This window comes from Cervus canadensis, chromosome 14 (genome assembly GCF_019320065.1).
Source record: "Cervus canadensis isolate Bull #8, Minnesota chromosome 14, ASM1932006v1, whole genome shotgun sequence".
NCBI classification, from domain to species: domain Eukaryota; kingdom Metazoa; phylum Chordata; class Mammalia; order Artiodactyla; family Cervidae; genus Cervus; species Cervus canadensis.
Genome location: NC_057399.1, coordinates 40290247 through 40316976, shown reverse-complemented (window position 1 = coordinate 40316976; position 26730 = coordinate 40290247). Strand labels below are relative to the sequence as shown.

At 37.9% G+C, this 26730-nt stretch overlaps 1 protein-coding gene across 9 annotated transcripts in view; it reads left to right on the top strand.

Moving 5' to 3' along the window:
- The window catches only part of MPDZ (multiple PDZ domain crumbs cell polarity complex component), a 159808-nt gene that overhangs the window by 106803 nt on the left and 26275 nt on the right, over window positions 1–26730 (top strand). For 5 of the 9 annotated variants that reach the window (XM_043486468.1, XM_043486475.1, XM_043486471.1 and 2 more), the window contains 9 exons: window positions 2503–2595; window positions 9224–9401; window positions 12159–12269; window positions 17366–17464; window positions 18189–18260; window positions 20505–20667; window positions 22483–22679; window positions 24196–24287; window positions 24495–24585. In XM_043486468.1, the coding sequence (XP_043342403.1) occupies window positions 2503–2595; window positions 9224–9401; window positions 12159–12269; window positions 17366–17464; window positions 18189–18260; window positions 20505–20667; window positions 22483–22679; window positions 24196–24287; window positions 24495–24585 (1096 nt within the window). The remainder of the gene's footprint in view (window positions 1–2502; window positions 2596–9223; window positions 9402–12158; window positions 12270–17365; window positions 17465–18188; window positions 18261–20504; window positions 20668–22482; window positions 22680–24195; window positions 24288–24494; window positions 24586–26730) is intronic. The other 4 variants (XM_043486469.1, XM_043486470.1, XM_043486472.1 and 1 more) reach the window with 4 other exon arrangements.

Sequence of the window (26730 nt, the reverse complement as noted above, 5' to 3'; positions counted from 1 at the left end):
GAGTTCAGAACAGGGAGAGAAATAATGTCAAATTGCTATCCCAAAAGGAATGCACAATACATTTTCAGCTGTGGGCCTGTATTTTTTTCAGTTATATTAACAACTGAGTAACAGATTTCTCTTTAAGCATGCAGGAGGAATCAGCACCAGAGAGATTAAGTTACTTACTCAAGTTTCATAACTAATGGGTGGAAGAATCAAGGTTAAATGCACATGGTCAGGCTCCACGTTGTTAATCGTTGGATCCAAAAAAGAATTGCACTAGCCCTGTATAAAAATGTGGGGCGGTGTAGCACGGAGTTTAAGAGCTCAGGTTTTAGAGTAAACTGGCCCAGTTCAAGTCTCATCTCTGTTCCTTTACTGTGTGACTTTGTGCCAGTTTCTGGCATCTTAATGCACATATAAAGGGTGTTACTTGTTATAGTTGACAGAAACTTACTTGATGTTCAACAATCAAACAGGAGTGCTGAGAAGTCTAATTGAGTCTTGGCTGAGTGAGTGTGGGGACACAGAACAGGTTCATTCTGCTGAGGTGCACACAGCTTGAGTCCTGTAAACCCTGCTTGAGGATGGATAAAGAATAGTCAGCACGTTTATAGGAACGTATGTGGGTTAGTGAAATGGTTCAAGATTGGATAGTCATCTGAAGAGAATGGGGCTTTTTGTCTAAGACTCCAGGTATTTGTCATCTTATAGCTCACAAGCCAGGAGCTTATGATGCGATCTGTGTGACTGCATCTGAGCAGCTCCCCCTGCCTGGGCTTTAGGGTAATAACTGGATATTTTAGAGAAGGACTCTTTCTCCCATTCTCTCTGTATTCTGTACCCGCTTTTTCTGTCATATTCTCCCCAGTGGTATTTCCAGAGGGTTGGGCTCTGCTTCCCCCCACTGTCTTGCACCTTGCAGATTGAGGTTCACTCAGACTATTTCATTCTCAGTCAGCCTCTTAACATCATTTTGAAAATCTTTCTTTGGCTCCATTCCTGACAGTCCTGTCCCACAGTCAGGCTTAGTCTCTGCGAGCCCAGCCTCATCCAGAGTCTCCTTCCTCAATTACAGAAGGAGAATTCCGTCACACGACCGACAGGTAGGAACCACAGGCAGGTGGATTTCCCTCTGACAGATGAAAAGCAAAGATCTAACTTTCAGGTCAAAGAAAGAATGAGATGTTCTGGGAGAGCCAGGACAGTTGTTTGGCAGAAATGTTGGGAAACACATTCAAGCACAGATGGATTATTAGATTAGATGACTTCTGATCTCAAGGTCTGAAGATGATATAATTTGACAGAGTTCAGTATTCCTGTTGGGGGAGAATGGATATAATTTGAACATATGCTATCTTCAGATTTTTTTCAATTTCTGTAAGTATCAGCTGCAAGTATTTATTGAATTACAGTTTTTAAAGCTTCCTCTATTTTAAGAAGAATATATTTCTTTAGAAATCCAATTTTTCTTAACAACATAAGACCATGCCATAATTGATTAACCATTCTTTGTTGTCCTGACAATACCATTTAATTGATGCAAAGTGTACCTTTAGTAAAAACCAAATATTTTTGGACAAGATTATTATTTTACAGTTACAGTCAGTTAAGAGATTGGACACATTTTGTTACATGCTTGGCATTTGGCAAAATCTGAATTCCTGTAGAAATTGACAACTGACCTTGGACTCAAGTGCCTGTAAACTGCTTCCCGTAAGAACACTGTGGCTGGCTCCTTTGGATGGGCAGAATCAGACCATAAGCATCTTCCATATGTCTTCAAAAGGTGAAGGGAAAGCATTGGTCCATCCTGAGGAGGTAGAGATACTGCACTCCTGGCATACTTGATGTTCAACTCTGTCAGGCCAGGGATCCAGTGGGACTGTACAAGCTTATAACACACATGGGGTGTCTACCTTCTCACACATGGGAAAAATTTAGGAAATAGTTGTTGAATAGTTGTTCTTAAAAATTCTGGCATTTCCCCTTTCTTTTCATTCCCTTCCTTCCTTTTTCCATGTTTCATTAGGGAAGAAAAAGACTAGACAAGACACTTCGTGTTCTGCTATATCTCCTGACTCATTTATAGTGCTGTGTACTCAGTCATTCATTTGTGTCTGACTCTTTGTGACCCCGTGGACTGTAGCCAGCCGGGCTCCTCTGCCCAAGGATTTCCCAGGCAAGAATACTGGAGTGGGTTGCCATTCCCTTCTCCAGGGGATCTTTCCAACTGAGGGATCGAACCCAAATCTCCTGTCTTGGCAGGCAGATTCTTTTTACCAGTATGCCACCTGGGAAGTTCAGGTATAGTAGATTGATTCCAGAAAGAGGTTTTTATTTTATGTAATCAGGTTTTATTTTCCCTTTAATGTAAAATATTATATGCTTGCTAGCCAAGTGTGGTGAAAATATGAAGCAGTTCTGTATTTTTAGCAAAACCAATACTAAAGTACCTAGAAGACAGCCTGTGTGGTTTTACTAGGATTGTGGAGTACTCACTGTCTGACTCTTTACCAGAGACATTCCGGAGCTACCCGAGCGAGAAGAAGGAGAGGGGGAAGAAAGTGACCTTCAAAATGCAGCCTACAGCAACTGGAATCAGCCTAGGCGGTAAGGACTATTTCTGTCTTCTGCCTACTCAGGGTTTAAAGATAGAGAGGGGTGGTTTCAAGTACTAGATTACAGCTTGCTACTGTGACTTTGAGCAAGCTGTTTAATATCACTCACTGTCCATTTCTCTTTGGCCACAGTGGAGAAGATAGTATGTGTCACACAGGGTTAACACTAATATGTACTTGAGGATTTGGCACATAGTAGGGACTAAATAAAATTGACTAGAGAAAATTATGCATAGGTAGTTGGAATATTTTCTGTAGAGTTTATCTTAGGCAAACCACCAAATGTTAACTTGAAATTTTTCCAGTATTTGTAGAAAGTAGATATTCAAACACATGTATTCAAAACGTGTGTGTGAGCATCTTATCATAGGCTGTGGTTATTCTAATCCATGGTCTTTCTAGAATGAATTTCATTTATAATAGGAATGATGACTTTCCTAAGTCTACTCATATATACCTCTGTATATCACTAAGGTGTATTCTCCTGTTCTGAGTAGAAAATTCAGTTTAGTAGGAATTTACTGAGTTCTGATTATTGACAAGATGAGAGGCAGATAGTTTTGTAAATAACAGGGAAGTGTAAGACATAAATCCTGCCTTTAAGGAAGCTACTATGTATTGATTTAGACAAGGTGTAGAGAGACACAAAATAATGAAAGAAAAATGTAAGATATTTTGCTTTAAGAGTAAAATATAATCAATGGACACTTTCTCTGAACAGATTTAAAGTTGACTGTCAGAGAGGTGCCTTTTACATATTTATAACTATTTATTCTACAATGAATAAATAAAATTCTCAAGATAGAAAAATATCTACTCTTCTGATGTGTAATACAGTTTGATGATTTGCCTAGCTCATAAATGAACTTTAGGCTGCATCACCTTTAAACATTTTCTAGGTTGAATCATGTTCAAAGTATAGGAAACCTTTTATGTTGCTTTCATAAGAAACAGCATCTCCAGCCAAATAAAATGACTTTTTGATTTGAATTTTTTAAAAATTATTCAGACTGCTTTAAAAAAATCAAAGTCTTTCTACATTATTGCCCACATTGAGAATAGAAGTGCTAGATTTGTAGCAGAAAAAATATTTTAAGAAGTTGTGTGCTCAGTCGCTTGGTCGTGTCTAACTCTTTGCATCCCCGTGGACTGTATCCTGCCAGGCTCCTCTGTCCATGGAATTTTCCAGGCAAGAATACTGGAGTAGGTTGCCATTTCCTACTCCAGTTATAAGATGTTAGGTTTTTTGTTTATTTGAAGATAGAGGCAGAAGTAAGTTAGATGGAATTATAACTATAGATGGAATTATAAATACTAGATGGAAATATATGTATATATACACACACACACAATGGAATATTATTACTCAGTCATAAAATAGTGATAATTCTTCCATTGGCAGCAGCATGGATAGACCTAGAGGCTATTTTGCAGGGTGAAATAAGTCAGATAGAGAAATCCTGTATTTTGTGACATATATGTGAGCTCTAAAAAATAAACCAATGTATATACGAGACAGAGACAGACTCACAGATATAGAAAACGAACTAGTGGTTACCAAAGGGGAGAGAAAAGGCAGGAGGGGCAAATTAGGGGTGAGAGATTAAGAGATATAAACTACTATGTGTAAAATAATAAGTAACACAGACATACTGTATAGCCCAGGGAATTATGGCCATAATCTTGTAATAATTTCTAATGGAGTTAATCTGTAAAAATACTGAATCACTGTACTGTGTCACTATACTTCACTTAAATAAAACAGTTTTGAAAGAGTAATTACATTTTTAATTTAAAAATAAAAAAAGTAGAACCTTTAACATTTGGGAGAGAATTTAATATCATAATAGACTTAAAGTCCTTAGTACAATGCTTGGTACGCAGTGAAGACTCGGTCAGTGGTTGGTCTCAGCAGTCATCAGCGTCTTCTTCGTTATTATTCATACCAGAGCAGGTGAAAAATGTTGATTGAGCACAGGAATGATTATGAAATTTTCTTATGAAGAGAAATTGGGTACAACTTCTGGACCAGAAGATTTTTATACTTTTTATTCTCAATTTTAACCTTCACATCATGCTAAGTGATGTCTCTAATGGTGGTAACTAGTTTACTGAGAGAGTATGTCTACAGATTCTGTAAATCTTAAAGAAAATAATCTGCCCTCACTAACCATATGGACTCCCTCAATTTTTTTTAGGGGAGAAGTTCATAGAAGTTCATGAGGAAGCTTACCAAAACAATTAGAGCTTTTAGTAAATAAGGAGCAAATGTCATGAATATGCTTTACAGCATTAGAAACCTGCTGGACATGCTTTGATGCAGTCAAGAAAAATTTGTAAATAACCTGTGTTACACTTTTATTTTGCATGTGATTTTCATGTGCAGGATTATATCATACTGTATGTATCATTTTCCAGCTTGCTTACTCTTAAATGAATGTCTCTGTACACTATCGTGTGGATACAAACATATCTAATTCATTCAGTTTACTTGTGGCAGTGCCTTTCAGTATATGAAAATGGCTCAGTTTATTTTCAGATTGATATTTGAATAGTTTACAGTTAATTATTATAATAATCCTGTGCAGTAAGTATATTTTCTTACACATTTGGAGAATTTGTCTAGATATGTATTCCAAAGGAAAATTGCTGACTTGTAGATTTAATTCTGTTATTTACTAGAAGTTGTCAAATTGCTTTTTAAGGTGGCTATACCAATTTTTACTTTTATTTCCAACATATCCTTGTTACCACATCATATGATCACCTTTAAAAATGCTTTTATCAACCCAGTGGGTAGAATATGGTACATTGAGCCCAGTTACTCTTTGCAAACAATGTGTAAGCATGATAGATTGATGTGCTGGTGTACAGGTTTGTTCATTTGTCATATGAATTGAGTATTATACCTTGTTGACATTACTTCAGTAATCATAGTTATCATCATCATCATAAGAGTAATCAGATTTATTGATTGCTTTACTAAGTTGTAAAACTTTGTTTTGCCCATGACTTACATTCATGAATTTAATCCTCACAGCAGCTCTCTGATGTTGGGGCTCTTGTTTGATCCATTTTCCAGCTGAGGAAAGGAAAAGAGAGACTAAGGGAGTAAAAGAGGGTCACTCAGTTGTCAGGTAGAAGAAGGGCAGGAATTGAGCCCAGAAAATCTTGGTTCAGAGTTCAGGCAGCCTGGCCTCAGAGCTCTATTTTACCTTGATTTTATTAATTTCACTTTTTGAAAATCTGTGTTCTCCAGAAAGGCTGACATTTTCTGTAAAACCAGCTCTGCACATGTTCTGTACAATTTTTCTTTTATGGGTTTCTTATTTTCTTTGGCAACCCACTCCAGTACTCTTGCCTGGAGAATCCCATGGAGGGAGGAACCTGGTAGGCTACAGTCCATGGGGTCACAAAGAGTCAGACACGACTGAGCGACTTCACTTTCTTTCTTTTTTTTTGCTATTTTCTTCTTAACATGGAATGTTGACCGTGTTCTGCTTCATGAATCCTGGGTTGGTTCCTCAGTGCTGGGGTCATTTTGGCAGCTCTGTTTTTGGTTATCTGCTCTGATGTTTTGAAGAATTACAGCATTTCCTCTTAGGACTGGATCTAATACCACTTTGCTGTCTATGCTACATCCTGAGGAGTCACGGGGTACTGGTATCCAAAGGCTGGTTAACCTCTGTGCCTCTTCCGTTTGTAAAACACAGTGACAAGAGCATCCACCTCACAGGAGTGACTTGAAAATAAAATCAAAGTATATGGAACTCACTTGGAGAATAAGGCTGAGTACATAAGCCCTTAATGAGTTTTTGTTGCGACTGCCATTTTTAGTGTTCAGAGAATCATGAGAACCATTCTCTAACATATATCAACTACTAAGAATCTATGAGACATTTTCTTTCATGCTTTTATTTTTTTCATTTTTAAAAGAAGAGGGAATGAGTCCCACCTATATTCTGGATTCTTAAGTATTAAAGACAGTGGCTGACTCTGCTGACTTTACTACTTTGCTGTTTTACCTTAGAAATCAAAAGAAATTGGTTCTTGTCTTTCACAGAATTCCTAGAATGAAAGAAAGTGATGAAAAGAATTTTAACTAGTTTAAGCTTTTCTCACGGATTTGTTAAGATAAAGAATCATAGTGAGATCCCTTTAAACTAAACCACAGACCTCTAGGTCTTAGATTTCTAATAAAGGAAAAAAGTGCTGACCAGAGAAAAGAAGTATTTCCTCACCTGCCTCCTGTGACCAGTTGTCCCTCCTCTCACTTGACTGTGGTGCTTTTTTACCCCAGTCTTTTCTTACCGGGACCTCCCTCCGCACCCGGGAGTCTTACCTCCAGCCTTTCGTTTCCTCTGGGAGCACGTCACATGTCAAGGTTGAGGGTATGCTGGACCAAGCTTTCTTCTCCTGTCTGATGTCCAGCATCGCCTCCCTTCCTGCAACTTAGAGTAGAATGCAGAGTCTCATTACCTGTCTTCGAACTTTCTACTTGGTATCCCTGTTTGCTTCCAGTCATCTGAGCCCCTGCATCTTGGCCAAACACCTCGCTGCTAATCACCTTATCCTTGTATCCCGTCCTTTTCATAAGACATGTACTTTCAGTTCATCCATGGTTCTGACCGCTATCTACAGGTATTAGGTATGAGTTCATGTGCTTATTACGTAGGTGGAGGAAGTACATTTAGGGCAGAGGCAGTAGCAAGCGCCAAGGCCCCAGGGCGGGAGATGAAGCTCAGCAACAGCAAGAGGATGTGGTAGCCGGAGTGGAAAGAGGAGAGTGGAGAGCTGAGGAGGATGTGTTTAGGAGATGGTGATGGGCTCAGATCACGGAGGATTGTGTTAGCAACCACTCTTCATGCCCTGACTGTTAGTTTCTAGGTCTGTGTTGGCGAGGCAGACTGTTGCAGAGGTAAGCTTCTCCTTCAGTGTATACAGAAACGTTCTCTCTCTTAAGTGGGTTGCTAAGCTTAGAAGCTACCATCTGTTTGAGAGTAGCTGAATTTTTTAATGTCTGCAGTATTAGGGCCCCTGGAAAATGGTCCTTTTATATCCGTTTGTGCCACAGTCTGGAGTATGAGCCTAATATTAACTTGTAACAGATCAGTTTCAGAATTATATTATTATTAGTACTTATCAGACCCTATAAAACACTTAATTGGAAAAGTAATTTATAGTGATCTTGTCTTACTATTGGTAAAACCTTAACAAATTGAGTAAATGATATTTACAAAACTTATATCTTATTCTTTTGAATTTTTAAAAATGTTTTTAGTAGTAGTATTGTTTTTAGCCATTTGAACCACTTTTAATCTTGTAGGTTAGTGGCATAAAGTGTGTTCACTTTCCTTTGTAATCATTACCGCCATTCACCTTCATCTCTGGAACTTTTTTGATCTTGCGAAACTGAAACTCTGTACCCACTAAATATATTTCCCCCTCCTTGCATCATCTAGCAACCACTGTTCTCCATTAGTCTCTGTGAATTTGACTATTCTAGGTACATTGTATAAGTGGAATCATATAGGATTTGTCCTTTATTTCATTTAGCATAGTGTTCTCAGAGATGATCTATGTCTTAGCATGTATTAGAATTTCCTTCCTTTTTAAGGCTGAATATTATTCCTTTGTATTTATATGCCTTTTGTTGATTCGTTCATCTATTCATTGGTACTTGGGTTGCTTCTACCTTTTGGCTTGGGAATAATATTTTATTGTGAATTCTGGATAATATTTCTGTGAACATACTATACATGTATGTCTTCAAGACCTTGCTTTGAATTCTTTTGGGTATGTACCCAGGAGTGGAATTGCCAGATCATATGTTAATTCTATTTTTATTTTGAGGAATTTCTGTACTGTTTTTCCATAGCAGCTGTAACATTTCACATGGGTACGAACAGTGCACAAGGCTTCTAATTTCTCCATAATTTGTTCAATTTCTCCCTGCCCAACTTATTTTCTGTTTTTTTTTTTTTTGCATTAGCCACCTTACTGAGTGTGAGTGGGTGTTTCTTAGTAGTTTTTTGTTGTTGCCCTGGGTCTTCATTGCTGCGCGTGGGCTTTGTCTAGTTACAGCAAGTGGGGGCTGCTCGCCAGATGCGGTGTGTGGGCTTCTCCTTGCAGTGGCTTCTCTTGTTGCAGAGCATGGACTCTAGGGGCACGGGGCTTCAGTAGTGGCAGCACGTGGGCTCATAGCAGTCTTGATTCACCTAATGGTTAGTGATATTGAGCATCTTTTTATGTACTTATAGGACATTTGTCTGTCGTCCCCAGAGAAATACTAGTCAACTTCTTTGCCCAATTTTGATTATTTTCTTTTGTTGTTATCATTGAGTTTTAGGGGTTCTATGTATATTCTGGATGTCCATCCCTTATAAGATTTCTGGTTTGCAAATATTTTCCCTTTCTTTGGGTTACTGTTTTACTCATTTGATAGTACTTTTCAATGAAAAAAAAAGATTTTACTTTTGCTGACGCCCAATTTTTCCGTTTTTAATTTGCTGCCTGTGCCTTTGGTGTTATAGCCAAGAAATCATTGCCAAACCCAACTTTACGAGGCTTTCTCCTTGTATTTTCTTATGAGACTTTACAATTTTCTTTATTTTTTATAGGGTTGAACTTTGGCGAGAACCAAGCAAATCCTTGGGCATCAGCATTGTTGGTGGACGAGGGATGGGGAGTCGTCTAAGCAATGGTGAAGTGATGAGGGGCATTTTCATCAAACATGTTCTTGAAGATAGTCCAGCTGGCAAAAATGGAACCCTGAAACCTGGAGATAGAATAGTAGAGGTACCCTCCACTTAGCTTTCTGTGCTAAAATTACATACCTGGGCTATCCTCTTTACCAAGGGAATGATCATCTTTACACTGACTCAACACTCGAGTAAAATATGTTTGTTGTTAAAGAATTTCTTTCTTATTTCTTTGTTTTCATCCATAATTTTTATCTTCAACATATGATGACACATTATATATATATTGATAGGTGTTTGGAGGTATAACCAACTGTTTTAAAAAATGTTTGTGCTGAGATTAATTACCAAGTTCAGTTAAAAAAACAAAGCAGATTTCTTGGGGAATAATTAAATTGTTTAAAGTATGTGTACACACACAAAATGTATACATCACAGTTGAACACTCAAATGAGACTTTATTTCAGGAAATACCTAAATGTTGTTGGATAAGATTTTTTTAAATGAGTCTTCTTGGTAGTTTTTTATGCTGATATCCTCATTACCTTTTATAGAAAGGTCTCCCCACCACCCCCACCAACCCAAGTTTGGCTTTTCCTCCTCATTGCTTTGCCCATTCCCCACTCATCACCGAGGGCTGTGTGTATGAGTATGCACGTGTGCATTGGTATGTATGTGCATGTATGTACACATCTCATTATATGTGAGAGAGAAGCATTTGGTCGAATTGTATCTAATCCCTTCATTCAAAGCTAAGTTTAATATTTTATATGTACTCTTCTCACAAGTCACTCATCATTTACTCAACAAGTATTCCTAGAGCAACTGTTGCATTCCAGGTGCTATAACAGGCTCTGGGCATCCCACAGTAAATAAAACATCCAGCCTGCCTGTCAAGTGGGACAGACCTGACAAGTAATCAGGTCACTTCAGAATAGTGTGATGAATTATTTGATTAACATAAGCATAGTTTTAGTAAATGTGTAGAGGAAGGTCAGCAAATCCTGACCCAGATTTGCTAGGTTGTCAGGAGGTAGAGAGTCAATTAAGAGAGACAACTTCCAAACAAAAACCAACCGATCACTTTGTTACTATAGCAACCATTATTTTTACTTTGTACAAGTGATTGTCTCTCATTTTCAAAGTCCATATAACTTACACACTAAGATGCCTTAATTGTGTAGAGGGAGGTGGTAAAATCAGCCACAACGTGAACATTGTGGGTGTTGATCTGTTGTTTAAAGTATATGTATACTGGGAACTGACAGAAGATTGAGACTTGAGAGAAAGCAAGGGCTCTGTCTGCTGTTTCTTTTTCTTCTTCTGACTGTTTATAAGGAAGAATGATGGGTTTTTTTCTCTCTCTTCCTGTGTCTTTGCTCTTAAATGATACCTTAGCCCCATGTTAAATAATTCTTTCTTCATTAGAGTACTACATGAAATTTCTAGTTTAGGTTTGTCCAAGGCAATTTATTTTATGAATACTTGACTACTGAATACTTTTGACCTAAGTAGAAAAGTTAAGAAATGTTTATAATTATTTTGAGAAAGAATTAATCATACTTTGCACCAAAGTGTTGTTTTAATGTATCAGTAGAGTTAAACACCCCTTTGAAATTGAAACGAAGTTTTTTTCCATGTGCTAAAATACTGCTCAGTGGCAGTTTCTTGAATGCCGTTATGTGCAGGGTCCTTTTTCAGTAAATAAGAAAGCCTTAGGCCTCTGTGCTCCTTGGAATTCTCGAACATGACTCTGCTAAGAATCTGACATTCTAGAGACCTATGAAATATTCCATGAAAAGTATACAGTTCTTTGGACTTGAGCAAAGATATTTAATTTTCTGTTACATTTTCCCACTAATGAAATATATACTAAACATATATACTTTTATTTTGCAAAAAGTTAGAAGCCATTTTTAATACGCACTGAAAGAGATGTTGCTATTTCATCTAAGTATCAACCTGAGAGAAGTTTAAAATAAAATACAGTGTATAATTATTTTAAAGGTGGTAAGGTTCTTCGCAGAGATGTAATAATTTTATTTTTCAGAATCGTGTCTACTCTGATTTTGCTATTTTTATTGTATATATCATTCTCTGGCAATTGGAAATGTTAAAAGTATACCAGTATACTATAGTTTTCTGGCAGGATTAGCATTTGGCCTTTCAGACTGTTTTCCTTCCTGTTCATGTAGTGCGTAAGCTGAGCTGATCATCACCCAGACAAGCCGTGGTCAATAAAAAGTTCCAAAATAACTTTCATTCTCAAGCTATTTATACAAGATTTGCTAACAAGTAAGCACAATTTCTTGGCTTCCAACTCATGTCATGTCTACTGCAAAGATTCTTTTGCCAAACGAACCTTACCATAACCTGATTTTTCTGTACATCAGAATTTTGTTTTTAACTTTAAGCTTCCCTAACAAAAATACACAAAGCATCACACACCCACTTCCCAGACTGCTCTGTGATGACTGGGAAGAAAATTTGTACAGTGACTTTTATGATGAAAACAGCTCTACTAGGCAGTTCCCTTGTCTTATTTCTCTGATGATGTGATTTGTCAATTTAAAGGAACAACTGGGCAGTGTAAGGAAAGTAGAAGCAGAGCCTTCATTCTAATTGATTATTATTTCAGTTGCTTTTTGGAGACATAAATCTGTGTCCAAAACAAGGGACCACACGTCTGCTGGACAGATGAAAAATTCTGGAGCCTCACAAGTAGTCTCAATTATTTTTGAATCTGAAAAGATTTTTTAGGAGCCTCACCCAGGATTCTCAAAACTCCAAATCAGCAAATTGTTCTGTTGTTCTATAGCTTCTTAAAATGTTAAGCTGAGGCCTTCCATTGCAGGTGGATGGCATGGACCTCAGAGATGCAAGCCATGAACAAGCTGTGGAAGCCATTCGGAAAGCAGGCAACCCTGTAGTCTTTATGGTACAGAGCATTATAAACAGACCAAGGGTAAGCGCAAACAAAGGGCAAGGTAGGCGTATCCAACAGTGTTCAACTTGGTATCTAATGTATCCAGGGCCAAGTTGTTTCTAGGACCCGAGATCAAGCCTTGAAATCTCAGGAGACTTTTAAAAAGTTTGTTTTGTCTTTTTTTCCCCATTGAGTTATCCTGAAAATCCTTCTACCATGTATAACAGACACTTGAAGTCTGTTGAAAACACATAGAAGTAGGATTCACTGGTGGCCCATAGGCATCTAGATGGATAATCATTAGTTTCACTATAGTCATAAAATATGTAAGTTATTAAGAAGGACGTGGTGGAGTTATTCAGGTTGATAGTCTGTGATGTCTAGTCAGGTCTCTGAGAAATTAGAGTTCATTTTCTTTATAAATTCAGAATTTCTAGTATGCAATCTGTGATTTCCTGTGCATGGTCTTTAATGCATCTGTCTATCTTAGTGGACATTAACTTTGCATATGATGGATTTTTTTGTTTGTTTGTTTAAGCTGTACGTTTATATACTCAGAATTTCATACCTGCTGTTTCCCAGCCACCATCACTGAATAGCTCTTATCACTGTGAAGCCCCTGGTGGACAGAGACCTATTAATCCATTTTACTGTTGGTTATTACAAGTGAAATGGCTTTAAAAATATTTTAGAAATCTAAGCACATCCAGTGCATGTTGTTGATGAAGATACTAAGAGAAGCTTTGTATGTTTGGTAGGTTGCCAAAGATGAACATTATGCCAGTAGTTTAAAACTATTTTTCCTATATCTTCTTTATGCCTCAGTGGAAAAAAAGGTTTTTTTCCCCCTGTGCAGTAGCTCTTAAACATACTGGGCCTTAGAAAGTTCTTCAGATTTACTGAGAAGTTAGCGTAGCATTTCAGCAGTTTCTTAGAAGTCCTGAGGCTCATACAGGGTCCACTTCTGGATATAAGAATCTGTCATACTGATTCTTTTTGAAATAACTGCTTATTAGCTTTTAGGGTTTGTTGTCTTTAAAAAGAAAATATTAACACATGTAAGAAAAGTGAAAAAGATCATCTGAAATTTAAACTGTGTAATTTTATTCATACAATATATTTAACTTTAATTTTTAAAGTTAAAAATTTAAGACAGCAATGTGAAGTTATGGAGGAAGCAGCGTAGTGAAAAGGTATTTAGAGATCAGTAAAAGAAACATTTCAATATTCGCTGCCCCAGGAAACAAACTGACCAGATTTATCTTGTTGGTTTTTCCTTTGGTCGTCATGACAGGTGAGGCTCTGGTCTGAGTTCACTCTAAGAAATGAATTAGTAGTTCCTAATGTAAGCAGTTATCTTCACATTTGCAGTTTTTAATCATTCAATTATTTATTGTTAGGTGAAAATTATCCATTCAGATAGGAAAATCTGCCAAATGGTGGGACCAGATCATCCTGCATTCTTTTCAAATGCTATTCAGTTTGTTTAAATAACTACAGATCTTTCATTTGTTTCCATTTGCTATGTTAAACATAGACACAGCATGATGATGTTGGTAAATGGCTGTTTAAGTTAAAGCTGTTTTATGTGTGTGTGTGTGGGTTTTATTCTTTTTTTATTTTTACTTTCCAACTTTTGTATCATTTAGGACAGTACTACAAACTGCTGAGTCAGATTCTCAGATTACTTTTAAATATTAAACTGCAAATATTTGTTTCAGTGCCAAGTTGCATTTTCTAATGTGCTGGGAAGATATTTTCTCATGCACCTGGAAAATATTCCTGTTTTATTATCTGAGGTATAATGACACCCGATTTATAGTAATATTCCAGAATAAATCGTGCTTAGACTGACATGTGTAGTCACATGATACGTGACAGGGTTTAGGACCTGATACCCTAAAACAAAACACCTTGGCATACTGAATATTTAAATAGAAGTTATTTGAGAAAAGGCAGGTGCTAGAAGGACTCTGACCTCTCCTTTCTCCCCTGAAACAAGTCATAAGACTCTCCTGAGAGATCTTTGGGAGAGGCGCGTCCTTACCTCCAGATGAGGAGGACCCCTGAGAGGAATCTGAATGAACAGGCCTTGCTAAGTTTTCCACAGTTAACTATGCTTAGCTCATGCTGTTTCGTCCTGTCATATTTTCCCCAACTTTCTACTCTTCATCAGCCCTCCCATAAAAGCACTCAGACTTAACCATTTCTTCTGGTCTTCATTGCCCAGTGGAGGCCCTGTGTCGCACAGAACTTAGGTTACATCAGTATGCATGTTTTTTTTCTCATTAATTTGTTGTTTGTTACAGAGATCCAACCAAGAGTCTTAAGATGGGTAAAGGAAAGATCTCTTTCCTCCTGTACAGTAATATTTTGCTTTGGGAAATGAGAAAAAAAAACTTGTATTTAAAATGAGATATTGGGCTTCCCAGGTGGTGCCAGTGGTAAAGAACCCGCCTGCAAATGCAGAAGACATCATGCCGCTGCAGTCGCTGGGTCCAGACGATCCCTGGAGGAGGGCGTGGCAACCGCTCCAGTACTCTTGCCTGGAGAATCCCATGGACAGCGGAGCCTGGTGGGCTTCAGTCCATAGGGTTGCAAAGAATTGGATATGACTGCAGTGACTTAGGACTTCCCCAGTAGCTTAGTGGGTAAAGAATTTGCCTGCAATGCAGGCAGATGTGGGTTCGATCCCTGGGTTAGGAAGATCCTCTGGAGAAGTAAATGGCTATGCCCTCCAGTGTCCGTGGCTGAAAAATCCCATGGACGGAGAGCCTGACGGGCTACAGTTCATGGGGTCACAAAAGTTGGATACAACTTAGCATGCACACCTTAGCACAGTACAACAAAATGAGATATACTTAGTTTTCAGTAATTTACTTATCTGTGGAATTAATCGTGTCTCCAGGAATCTGCAGGGAAAAATATCATAAATACTTCAGAGTTTTTTTGGGCTTCTGTGGTGGCTCAGTGGTACAGAATCTGCCTGCCAGTGCAGGAGACATGGGTTCCATCCCTGGGTTGGGAAGATTCCCTGGAGGAGGAGATAGCAACCCAGTCCAGTATTCTTGCCTGGAGAGTCCCATGGACAGAAGGGCCTAGCAGGCTACAGTCCATTGGGTCGGTTGCAGAGTCAGACACAACTTAGCTACCAAACAAGAGTCTCTTAATGGTAAATGTTTTATTTGTGGATATAATAAAGCATCAAGAAAATCTTGTACATAGACTGAAAACTAGTCAGTATTTTTAGCTCTTCAACTGTTCAAGAATTAGAACTTCCCAGAACTAACCCTGATAATTCCACCGGTATGACAGTTCACAGTTCAGTCTGACCACATTGTCATATTAAGGGGTGGGCCCCACTAATTTGGGCCAGATGATGATTTTGTCTTCCCTGTGCTTCTTAGTTAATAAAATTTCTATTTTTTATCAGCCCTTGGAACTATAAACACGTTTCTTCATTGATTTTTTAAGGAGAAAATACACTCTCCCTATAAATCCTTCCCTAATAATAGAATGTTCTGCTATTTCATGTGCTCTGCTCACCCTGTCCTTTTATACTCTCCTTTCAGGGCCAAATTCTAATCCTATGTGAGCTGCAAGTTGAAAAAGCAAAAAGCAAAGCCAAACAAAAAAAAACAGAGCTCTTTTCAAATATTCCATTTCTTGACGTCATTGTTTTGATTCATCTTGTTCTACAGAATTATAAAGGAAATATAAAACCTTACAATTCCATGTATGAGGATTAGAAATAATCTACCTTCCATAACATTGAGTTATTTTGCCTAGGATGTGCTTTTAATCTCTGCCTGGTCAATTCTTCCACCTTAATAAATTTTTTTTTTGCGTTTGTGATCTTCCCCTTTGTAAAGCAGGAGCTGACATTTTAAATAAAAAAGCAGAGGGAAAGTTGAGATGAGCAGAAATGTCAGCGTGCCCATTTCTTTTGCCCATCTTCCTTCTGTAGGAAAAAACTCTGTAGGAAGAGCAGATTGAAAGGGTGATGTGGCATAAGCTTTACTATAGCAGTACTGAGTGAGGGTTGTCTCTGTAGAGGGCAGGGTGGTGTCACATGACAACCTCTTCCTACTCTTGATGCTCGCCAGTAGGGCTTTTTTATAGAGAGAAGTAACACAAACAGTTAATTAGAGCCAAACAGAATTTTAAATGTCTGCAATTTCCTCTGAGAGATACAGTCAATAAAAGAAAAAGTAGTGTGAAAAAAAATTTATTGTGCTAAGGAAATTACTTTTTTTTACTATGAAAATGCTACATTCTCCTTGGCAGTCATCCTGCCTGTAATATGTATATTCAACACCAGTAGTCCAAGCTCAGGATATATCAGGCGAGCCACAAAACCTATGTGAACACTCTAAGGCAGGGCTTCAGATATTACCCAAACCTCATAAATTCCCCAATAAGATGGGAACTTTTATAAGAAATTAAAAATAGCTGTCTGTCTATATTTTGTGGTATTCCTAGCACCATAAAAAGTGGGCAGAAATAGAGAACACCACTATAGGAAGTGGTTCATTTCTTTAAAAATTATTGATTCCCTTGTTTAAATAATACTATTGATTGAAGCAACCTTAAAATCTAATCAAGGTATAAAGAGACTCCTAACTGGGAAACAATAACAGAACACTGAAGATTACCAGTGGACTAGAAGACACATGTTTAATTTGCATTCTGCAACTGATAGACTCTTATTTTTTTTTTTACCAAAACAGCGTAATTTGCTTCTAAGTATAAATAAAAAACCATTTATGGTTTTTAATATTGAAGCAGGTTTACTGATATGCATGGAACATATGTTAATATAAGTGGGTGAAATATATATGCTTATCTGTTGGTGATAGTGACAACATTCAGTGAAAATGAAAGAACTTTGGGGCCAGTTTGATAGACTTGCTTCTTGACGTGTTTTGTGGCCAGATTTAGATTTGAGTGTGGGTTCACATTGCTCTAGGAAACACTTAGTTCTAGACTGTTTGATAAGATGTTGTTGTTAATGATGATATCTGATAGGATCTGATGTCACATATTTATTTAAGTCAGTAATTACTTTGTCCTTATAATAGAGTTGTTGTAAATACATTTCTCCTGCGCTCAGCGCCTCTTATGTTTCCTTTTAGAAATCCCCTTTGCCTTCCTTGCCGCACTGCCTTTCCCCTAAGTACAAGCTCAGCAGCACTAACCCATTTGCTGGTTCTCTACAGTTCCACGCTGACAAGGTTGGATAATGACCATTGTCTTGCCATTGCCTTTTTCCCATGTTCTGTTCTTTGTTGCTACTGTGCCTTTGTCCCAGTTCAATGTTGACTGAATTTGGGCAAGGAAAGAAAAAACTGTGTGTTTGGAGTGGGCATGCAAATCCTTTCTTAAGCACATTTTCTTGTCAGAACCTATTCATTTTTATAGCTGAAATTAGATGGCCCTTCTGAAGAGTAAGGGAAAATCGTGAGTCCACTGCCCTTCTTATATTTTGGTATGAGTTGAATTTTCAGATATGTAAATTTTTGTTAGTTGCAAAACATATAAGCTACTTTCATACATAATTTCTCTAAAAACCTTGTATTAAGTCCTTCTCAGACTTATACAAGGTGGTCCTCAAAGCTCTTCTTTAGTTAATCAGCCCACACATAATTGTGTGTGTGCGAGAATCTGTTGAATATTCATAAAGGATGTCCGTGTAAATGCCTGATCAGGAAGCAGGGAACTGTTTCAACATTTGTAAATCTATACTTGGATTTGTCATATTCTGATGAAATTATAAATCCAAAAATGAAACAAAAACTTACGAGAATTTGTATACTGTAATTTGATTGTGAAAGGAGAAAAGCTGTTAACAATTTTTTTCAGGGAGCATTTTATGAATATTCATTGGATTTTCATGTTATTGTAATACAGATAATCAAAGATGCTGTATCTGAAGGAATATGTTTTCTGTTACTGTAGGCATTACAGAATTCAAGTAGAGTTCTCTTCCGTTGTTCCCCAACTAATCCTTTTGCTCCCACACCATTTAAGGTTTGTCTTAGTGTGAAATTCTCATGAGTCAGTGAGTGTGTTACAGTGTGCTATGTGTGTACATTATACTTGTGTGCATACATGGCATGGAGTGATTTCAAGTACACTGCATTTTTGCCAGTGAAGGCTGAATGGTCTTCGTTAAAGAATTGTGTTTTTGTGGATAAATTTTTAGAAGTCAACAGCAAGCTAAATTCCACAATCTCAATAACAATGAGAGTATCAGGCATAACAAAATAGAACACTTATTTCCTTTTTAGTAAATGCAGGCTTATATTGGCTTTATGATTAACCAGCTATGTTAGGGCAACATTTGAATTTATTCACAGTACGAAAATGTTCTGCCTAAGTAAGATCTTGAATAGTTTTTAGACAAGTGAATTTTGTTTGTTCATTTGTTTTTAAGGAAATAACAGCTCAGGAAAGTTATGCAGAGAGTAAGATCTATAAAATTTGCATCTGTAAATTTATTAAAATTATGACAAGTTAGACTTGATTCTTTTTCAAAATGAAATGGGCTTAATTCATGCTCTCAAATTTTCCATTGTTAGTAAATTTTTAAAAGAATTTTAATGAGAAAAATTCTAAATTACATGTTTCTCCCTACCTTAGTATCATTACTGACCCTTCTGGATCAAATGAAGTTTTTTATTTGTTTGTTCTTATGTATTTGTACATTGTTTTTTTGAAAGTTTTATGGCACAGCACTTGGGAAGATAACAGGATTCTGTTGGCACTGGTAGATTCTGTCTGTTTGGCCAATGGTATGTAAACTAAGCATTTTAAATACAGCAGATTCTGTGACTTGAAAATTTGTTGCCCATCCATTAGTGGCTGTCAATCAGCTCACCTGTGCTTTGCCAGAAAAATAGTAATTCATGGTTACCAGGACCATTTTGTGGGTAGCTTAGAGTCCTGAAGTAGTGTCTGAATCATTAAAGAAAGATCATATTCAGCGCCCTATGGTTTTATTTTTAGGTATATTTTGACTCTTAACACCACTGAATAATTTCTAAGTATTTGTACATTCCTTTTATTTACTATATTCTATGAGAAGTACTTTTAATCACATTTTTTTCCAGATATACATGTGTAAAATAAAATGAGGCAAATCAGAGGGATTTTTGTATAGGAAAAAAAAGAAAACAGAGAAAGAAGGAGAAATGTAGGCTCAAGGCATCAGGGACAGCCTGACACCGGGGTTGGAACTTTAACTGGGTGTCTGTGACCCTTGATTTAGGTCCTCTGTGTCTTACTGTAGAAACTGGAGGAGAAAACAGTGATACAGTGGAAAGTGCATTGGGTAGGTTAGAAATTAAGCAAAGAGAAGTCTAGTTTCACTAGGTTATTCTGAACAAAATCTTTCACTTCTCATGGCCTTGGGCTTTAATCTGTAAAGTGACTTAAAGACGTTCCTAACTCTAATCTGCTTGAGAATCTTTAATATAAAACCTTGACCCACTATGTTTCAATTAAGAAAAGGAAAGAACCTGATGATACCAAATCCTTTTCTTTTTTTTATTAAATTAAGACTTGTAGACTTAAGCGACAGCAAACATACCAACCAAGCTTTGGGTTTTTATGAAGTATTCAACCCTGTTTTTCCATTTATGTTTAGGGCTACCTTGGCAAGCGGCTGGTGGTTTTGTCCCTTAAAACCAGCCTCTCAGATCTGAATTTGTGTGCTCTTTGCTAACAAGCAGTCACCCTGGTAGAGGCTCCTGCATGTGCAGTGCTTATTTCATGAATTTGTTGAGTCGTGTGGAGAGAGGATTCAGGTAGCAATAGAAATATTTATATATAATCTCACTAACAAGCTTTGAACTGCTTTGTTCAATTACATGATTAACTTCGATACTTTGTTTCCAGTTTCTTGGAAGACTTTTTTAGACTTCCACAGTCTTGTCCAGATGAGTTTTGAATGAGAAGTTTTTTCCCAAAACACGAAATTTGTACAACTTTCCATCTTCAGTTATTTAAGCCTGCAAATTGAGTAATTCTTCACCTAAAATACCATGTAATCACTTAATGGATTACTCTCTGAACATACTGATTTATTTAGTGTATTTAAACTTTACCTGAATCCTGTCTGCCATTTTTATATATGTGTATCTTCCCATTATTTAATATGTTAGATATTTTAAAGCTAATAGTTTGGTTTCTGATGTTGCAGTCTTACTTCTTTTCCTTGAGTTTTCCTTCCTTAGACTACACATACCCACTGCATTCTTCTTGTTCCCACAGGTGCCCAGTCAGTCAGAATCAGAGTCAGAAAAGCCTCCTCTGTGCCACTCACCTCCACCCCCGCCTCCAGTGTTGGCAGAAATGAGTGGGGATCATGCTCTGTCATCTGCAAATGAAACCTCAGAAGATGTGGATGAAGAGGATGAGTTTGGTTACAGCTGGAGTAAGTTGTCTGTTTCAAATGCATTGACTTATTTTTTTTTTTTTTTTTATTAGTTGGACGCTGATTACTTCACATTTCAGTGGGTTTTGTCGTACATTGATATGAATCAGCCATAGATTTACACGTATTTGTAAGAGGTATCAAACTGTTCATAGCTCTGGGTCTCTCAAGAGCTTATGCCTCAGATGGGTAAGTACATTTCATCTTCAGTTACACGTAATGCAGTTTTGTGTAGAAAAAAACTAATTTTGTTGTACTTGAATATAACACACATTCCTGAGGCACGAAATCACCTTTCTTCTGTTTTTTAAATCTGCAACGCTGTTCAAGCCCACTTTGCATTTTTCTGCAAGTTGAGGTGGTCAGGGCACTCTGTCAGAAGCTGTACTGGATCCGCCCTCTCATGGTTTCCAACAGAGCATCACCCCTTTTAGGCCTCAGATTCTTCATTATAAAATCTGTTTGTTGTTGCTGTTTGAACAGCCTGGAATTTAGGTATTTCTGTACTGACACGGTAACATAGTGTAAGTGTTGAGATTAAAAACTTGGGGCATTGGGAAGTTGTTTAACGACCTCTTAAGTTGTAGTGGGGTGGTTATCCCCCCTTTTAAATGTGCTTTCTGCCTCAGGTTGCTAAAGGTTAATTAGATAATGTCTGAGCATGATGCCTGATGCACAGGGATCATTTGAAGGCAGTTGTTAGGATCATGGGAGTGTCTCTGTTTCCTAATGAAATAAGCCATTTTACAGAGGTTAGCCCAAAGTTATGTGTCAGTGCTTTAAAAAGTTACATTTTAAAAAATGTAATTGTTTTCCTTAAGAATACTGTGGTATGTGCTTTGGGGAAGTACAGAGTATAAAATTTGTACTGCTAGATTCTAGAAGGAGTCAGGAAATGGCAGTGTATGAAATTGATGCAATTAAGAATTAATATAGAATGCATTACATTAACCCCTTAGTAAGATTTTCTAAGGGATGATTTGTAAAGTTTGCAGTTTTCTTAGTTTTATTTCTAATGAAATTAGAATATTTTGCTAATCCATCAAACTGGCCAGAAAGTACTCTGAGGAAAACATGAAATGGAATGTTTCAGTTACCTATTATCATATTCCAAGCCACTCCAAAACTTAATGGCTCAAGAAAACAGGTTATTAGCTCCCTCACGTGCCTGGTGGTTAGTGTTAGCCACTGGCTGGTTGGTCATCTGGGCCTGGGACACCTACCAGATTACAGAATAAACTCTACCTTTTGAACATGGGAGATGAGAGAGAATGAAAGGTCTCATTTAATGAGAACAGGTACCTCCATGCGCCCTGGTTGGATGGCTCTGTGCGATAAGAAAACCCATTCCATCTAATCTGGATCTGTGTATCCAGTACCACCCAGCGTGATGCAATGTGCAATGTCCGTGTTGCTCTGGGAGAAAAGTTTCCCCTGACCATGGAAGACAAATCCTCTGGATGTTCTATTCTCTGTAAATGATAAAGTAGCTTTCTGTTTTAATCACAGTCTTTGGAGAGCTTGTTCACATGATCATGTGGAACACTTCTTTGGGTCTGCTCACCTCAGGTGAACTGATTAGTCAGACACTGTACTCTCTGCATCCTAGAGGCAGAGAAACTACTCAGAATTTGGGTGCTCTAGGAAACCAGTCTTGACGCCCAGGAGGCCAGTCAGTTTAGCTTTCCTTAACTGCTAAAAATTTTGATACAGTCATGACCTTATAATGCCATTCTCAATAACCTTCCAGAGTAAAGCATTTGGCTGTGAATTATCTCTTACTGCCTGTGGTTTTTTTGTTCTTGTCTTATGCAGAAAATATCAGAGAACGTTACGGAAACCTCACAGGCGAGCTCCACATGATCGAACTAGAGAAAGGTCGTAGTGGTTTGGGTCTGAGTCTTGCTGGGAACAAAGACCGATCGAGGATGAGTGTTTTTATAGTGGGGATTGATCCAAATGGAGCAGCTGGGAAAGATGGTCAACTGCAGATTGCAGATGAGCTTCTAGAGGTAAGTTCTAATGACAAACACTGCATTTACTCCCGCTGAATTGGTGTGACGGAGACATCAGTTTCCAGAAAACCCACCTGGGTCTCATATGGTGACTGAGAAAACTATCACTCACCTAATAACAAAGATGCATTGCAGCAAATTTGGCTCGAGACCACATCTCTACTAAGTACCACCCATATTCCCATTAATTTCCATTAAAGGTTGTGACTGTGTAGCACCAGAAAAAAATTTTGCCCCAAGACAGTAATAAAGATCACACTTCAAAAACATTTTTTTGTTTGTGGTGCATTTTTATTAGGAGCTTTTGAAAAACCAAATGACCAATCATGCCCCTGTAATGAGACTGATCACTGGACCTTCTAGAAGTTGAATCCCTCATGGCAGACTTGATGGGGGTAGATTGTTGTGGGGTTGAATTTAAGGCTAAAACACAAAAACAGTAATTCAGCCCACCAAGCAAAATAAACTTGCAGACTATACTTTTTTTTTTTTTTTTTTTAGTTTCTTCTGTTTTTTATTGAAGCTAGCATACAATTGCTTGAAAAGATGTACTTGAATGCACTTCAGTATTTATACTATATATTTAATGGATAAAACTTAAAAGTCATAACTTTTATCAAATATTATTATTTTCAAAGTAAAAGAATATCAAAACAAAGGTGTTTAGAATTGTGTTTGCCTGATTTTTTGACCTTGCCTCCTATAGGCTGGGGTCCAAGTGTCTTTACACTGCTTTAGCACATTTTCCCATGCCTCCTGTGTTTCCCTCTTTGCTGGAAAGACTCACTCAGAGGGGCTAACTGACAGGATGACTGGCAGTTTCCACCAGGTAGTATGCTGCTTAAGCACCTTCCACTGCCTGAAACCTGAATATACCAGCACTGCTTCTCCCAGTGGCCTACCCCCAGGCCTTGAGTTCTGATGTTAACTGTGAACTGTGGTAGTCAGGCCTTCCCAGGATGATCTATGCTGATCACAGGTGCCTCTGCAGAGCCGTTGCTTGTACATAGTACTCTAGAAGCTTCTTGCCTGCCTGGATACTCTCCTGTAGTCAGTCCAAGTGATGCCTTGTTAGTCCATGGAGATCAGACTACATTCATGGAATTTTAATGTTGGCTTTCAACATGAGCTTTTTCTTAACTCAGCATCAAAGTCAGGTTCATGTTCTGGGAAAGAATACATATGTACTATTTTAAAGGAAAGAAAAAAAATTGCTTTTCATTAGATTGTTGTTGTTTAGTTGCCAAGTCCTATCTCACTCTTATGAACCCATGGACTGTAACCTACCAGGCTCCTCTGTCCATGAGATTCTTCAGGCAAGAATACTGGAGTGGGTTGCCATTTCCTTCTCTGGGGGAATCTTCCCAACCCAGAAGATCAAACATACATATTCTGCATTGGCAGGCATATTCTTTACCACTGCACCACCAGGGAAGTCCTTTTCGTTAGAAAGGATATAAAAATTTGTGAAATTAAAATTCTGGGCTCAATTAATGATATTTATTTCTCATAGATCAATGGTCAAATTTTATATGGAAGAAGTCATCAGAATGCTTCATCAATCATCAAATGTGCCCCTTCTAAAGTAAAAATAATTTTTATCAGGTGAGCATTTTCTTTTCCTGGTTTATAAATATTTATCCTTAGCCATTCATTTCTGATTCTTTTGAATAAAGATGAAACATATACAAATGTGTAAGTGTTTTAGTTCCAAGTCTTCGTGGCTACAAAATTTTGTCTAATAATCTGAGCTAAAGAATGAAAATATTATGAATGGTCATGATATTACAGGTTAGTGCTTTTTCCCTTTAGAAATAAAGATGCAGTGAGTCAGATGGCCGTATGTCCTGGGCATCCAGTGGAACCTTCACCTGCTACCTCAGAGAATCTTCAAAATAAGGAGGTTTGTAGCTTATATTTGTTTCTCTGGGAAGCTTTAGTTTATGCATCAGTTATTAATTTTGCTAAAAATTATAGAGCCCTTTCAGGGATATAAGAGAGAAGTAAACTTCTTGATCCCCTTGATCCCCAATATGTTTATAGCCTAGTTTATGGAATACTCATGTAAATAAGCACTGCTTACATGAAGCCTGGTAATAGAGCCTGTCAAAGGAATAATGAAGGTAGAAAAGGAGTTGACAGTTTTACCTCTGGGGAGAGAATGGGAACATAGGGGAGGTTGCACATGAGGTGTACATTGAAAGTAGATGTCTTGGGGGCCATAAACATTGCAAGCAGAGGACATGGATTGAGGAATGGGCTGGGGGCTCTGGCAAATGCAGAGAATTGATAACTGCAGAGCCCTGCTGAGCAGTGGGAGGCGGGGAGCAGGTGGGGTTAGAGCATGAGGATCACCATGCAGGCCTTGTCTTTTAGGCTGTATCTTCGCAGACTCAAAGAATGAAGATTATTTTTAAGAACTCTGGAAATGGTACAGAGAAAAATCACAGGTTACAGGACAGAGAAGGGAGTAAGAGAATTAGAGTAGTTCACGGGATAGATATGGAGGACCTGAACTGATGCCCAAAAATAAAAGAGAAGAAATGGTTGTGTCAGGTCTTTAGAACCCAAACAGATATTACTTCATCTCTAACTAAATATATTTGGTGAGGAAAAATGACTGGTTGAGAATGTATTTATCCAACAGATACATTCACTTACACCAGGTACCATTTGGGGGCTGAGCATAGGCCACAGAATGAAGCAGACGAGATGTACCAGGCTTCCAGATGTCTGATTTGGTGACTTAATAGATGGTTAACTTTTATCAGAATAGAAAAGGTAAAAAAGAGGAGCAGGTATTTATTTGAAAATAGAGAACTTCCTCTCTGAGGCAGCTCAAGAATGAAGTGTCTGTTGGAAAGCCTGGTAGAAGCGCTCATGGGGACGTTTGGTCTGGAGTTTAGAGATGAATCTGCATTGATGCCAACTTGGGAGCCATGGGAGCTCAGGCTCTGTCTGTGGAGGACATTTAGAGAAGATGAGCGCCGAGGTCAGAATTGTGTGGTATCAGTTGTAAGGAAAATTGACAGGTCCAAAATGAAGAACCAGGCGGGGGGGTCGCACAGCCGCTGAGGAGGGCCCCATTGAGAAAGGGTGTATAGCACAGCCTTGAATACTGTGGGGAACTCAAGTGAGAAGGTGAATAAAGAGGGTTCATTGTATTTGCCAACTAGAAGATTATTAGTGATTTTGAGAAAGCAAATGGTGGATAAGAAATTAGGAAAGAGAAAGCAGTGGCCAGAGGGTGACACAAATTTAAGAGAGTTTTGGTGAAAGTTTTATGTTTACTTTGTTTAGAATGAGTAAAAGGAGATAGAGAATGAGAACTTAAAATTAGAGGAAGTATGATACTATCAGTGGAAAAGGTGTAGAATTGGAAACACTCTTCCCTAAATTAATATCTAAACATTAGGCTTTTCTGTACACAAGATACACAAATCATTGTCTCATGCTGGTGAACTGACTCACTGATCATAATGGTGAGCTGAATGAGTCAAGTGGTTTTTCAAGATTGTGAAGGAGAAAATTTTATTTTCATATGAGTTTTACCAAAAATGTCCATCAAGAAAATGGATTTTATAACTTTCAGGTAAAACATTTAATAGCTCCTACATTCCCTTGATGTCCAGCACAGTAACACAGTGAACGGTGCCTCTGCTGGTGGTCTGTATGTCAGTGCTCGCACTGTTCGGAGCTGGGTTACTACTCGGCGTCATTGTAGAGTAAATCCATGCAGTCTTGTGAAGCATTTTATGTTTCTGTGCTCCAAAGTAATTGCTGTCTAATCACACCTCATTCACATTTTTAAGATATAATGTTCATAAACGTCATGAAGTATTAAAATTATAATGCTGAAATACAGCATATGAAATAATGTCAGTTAATTGGCCCCTTTGAGGCCTTCCCTGGTGGCTCAGCAGAAAATACTCTACCTGCCAATGCAGGGGACATGGGTTCAGTCCCTGCATCAAGAAGAGCCCCCAGGTTAGGAAATGGCAGCCCACACCAGTATTCTTACCTAGAAAATCCCATGGACATAGGAGCC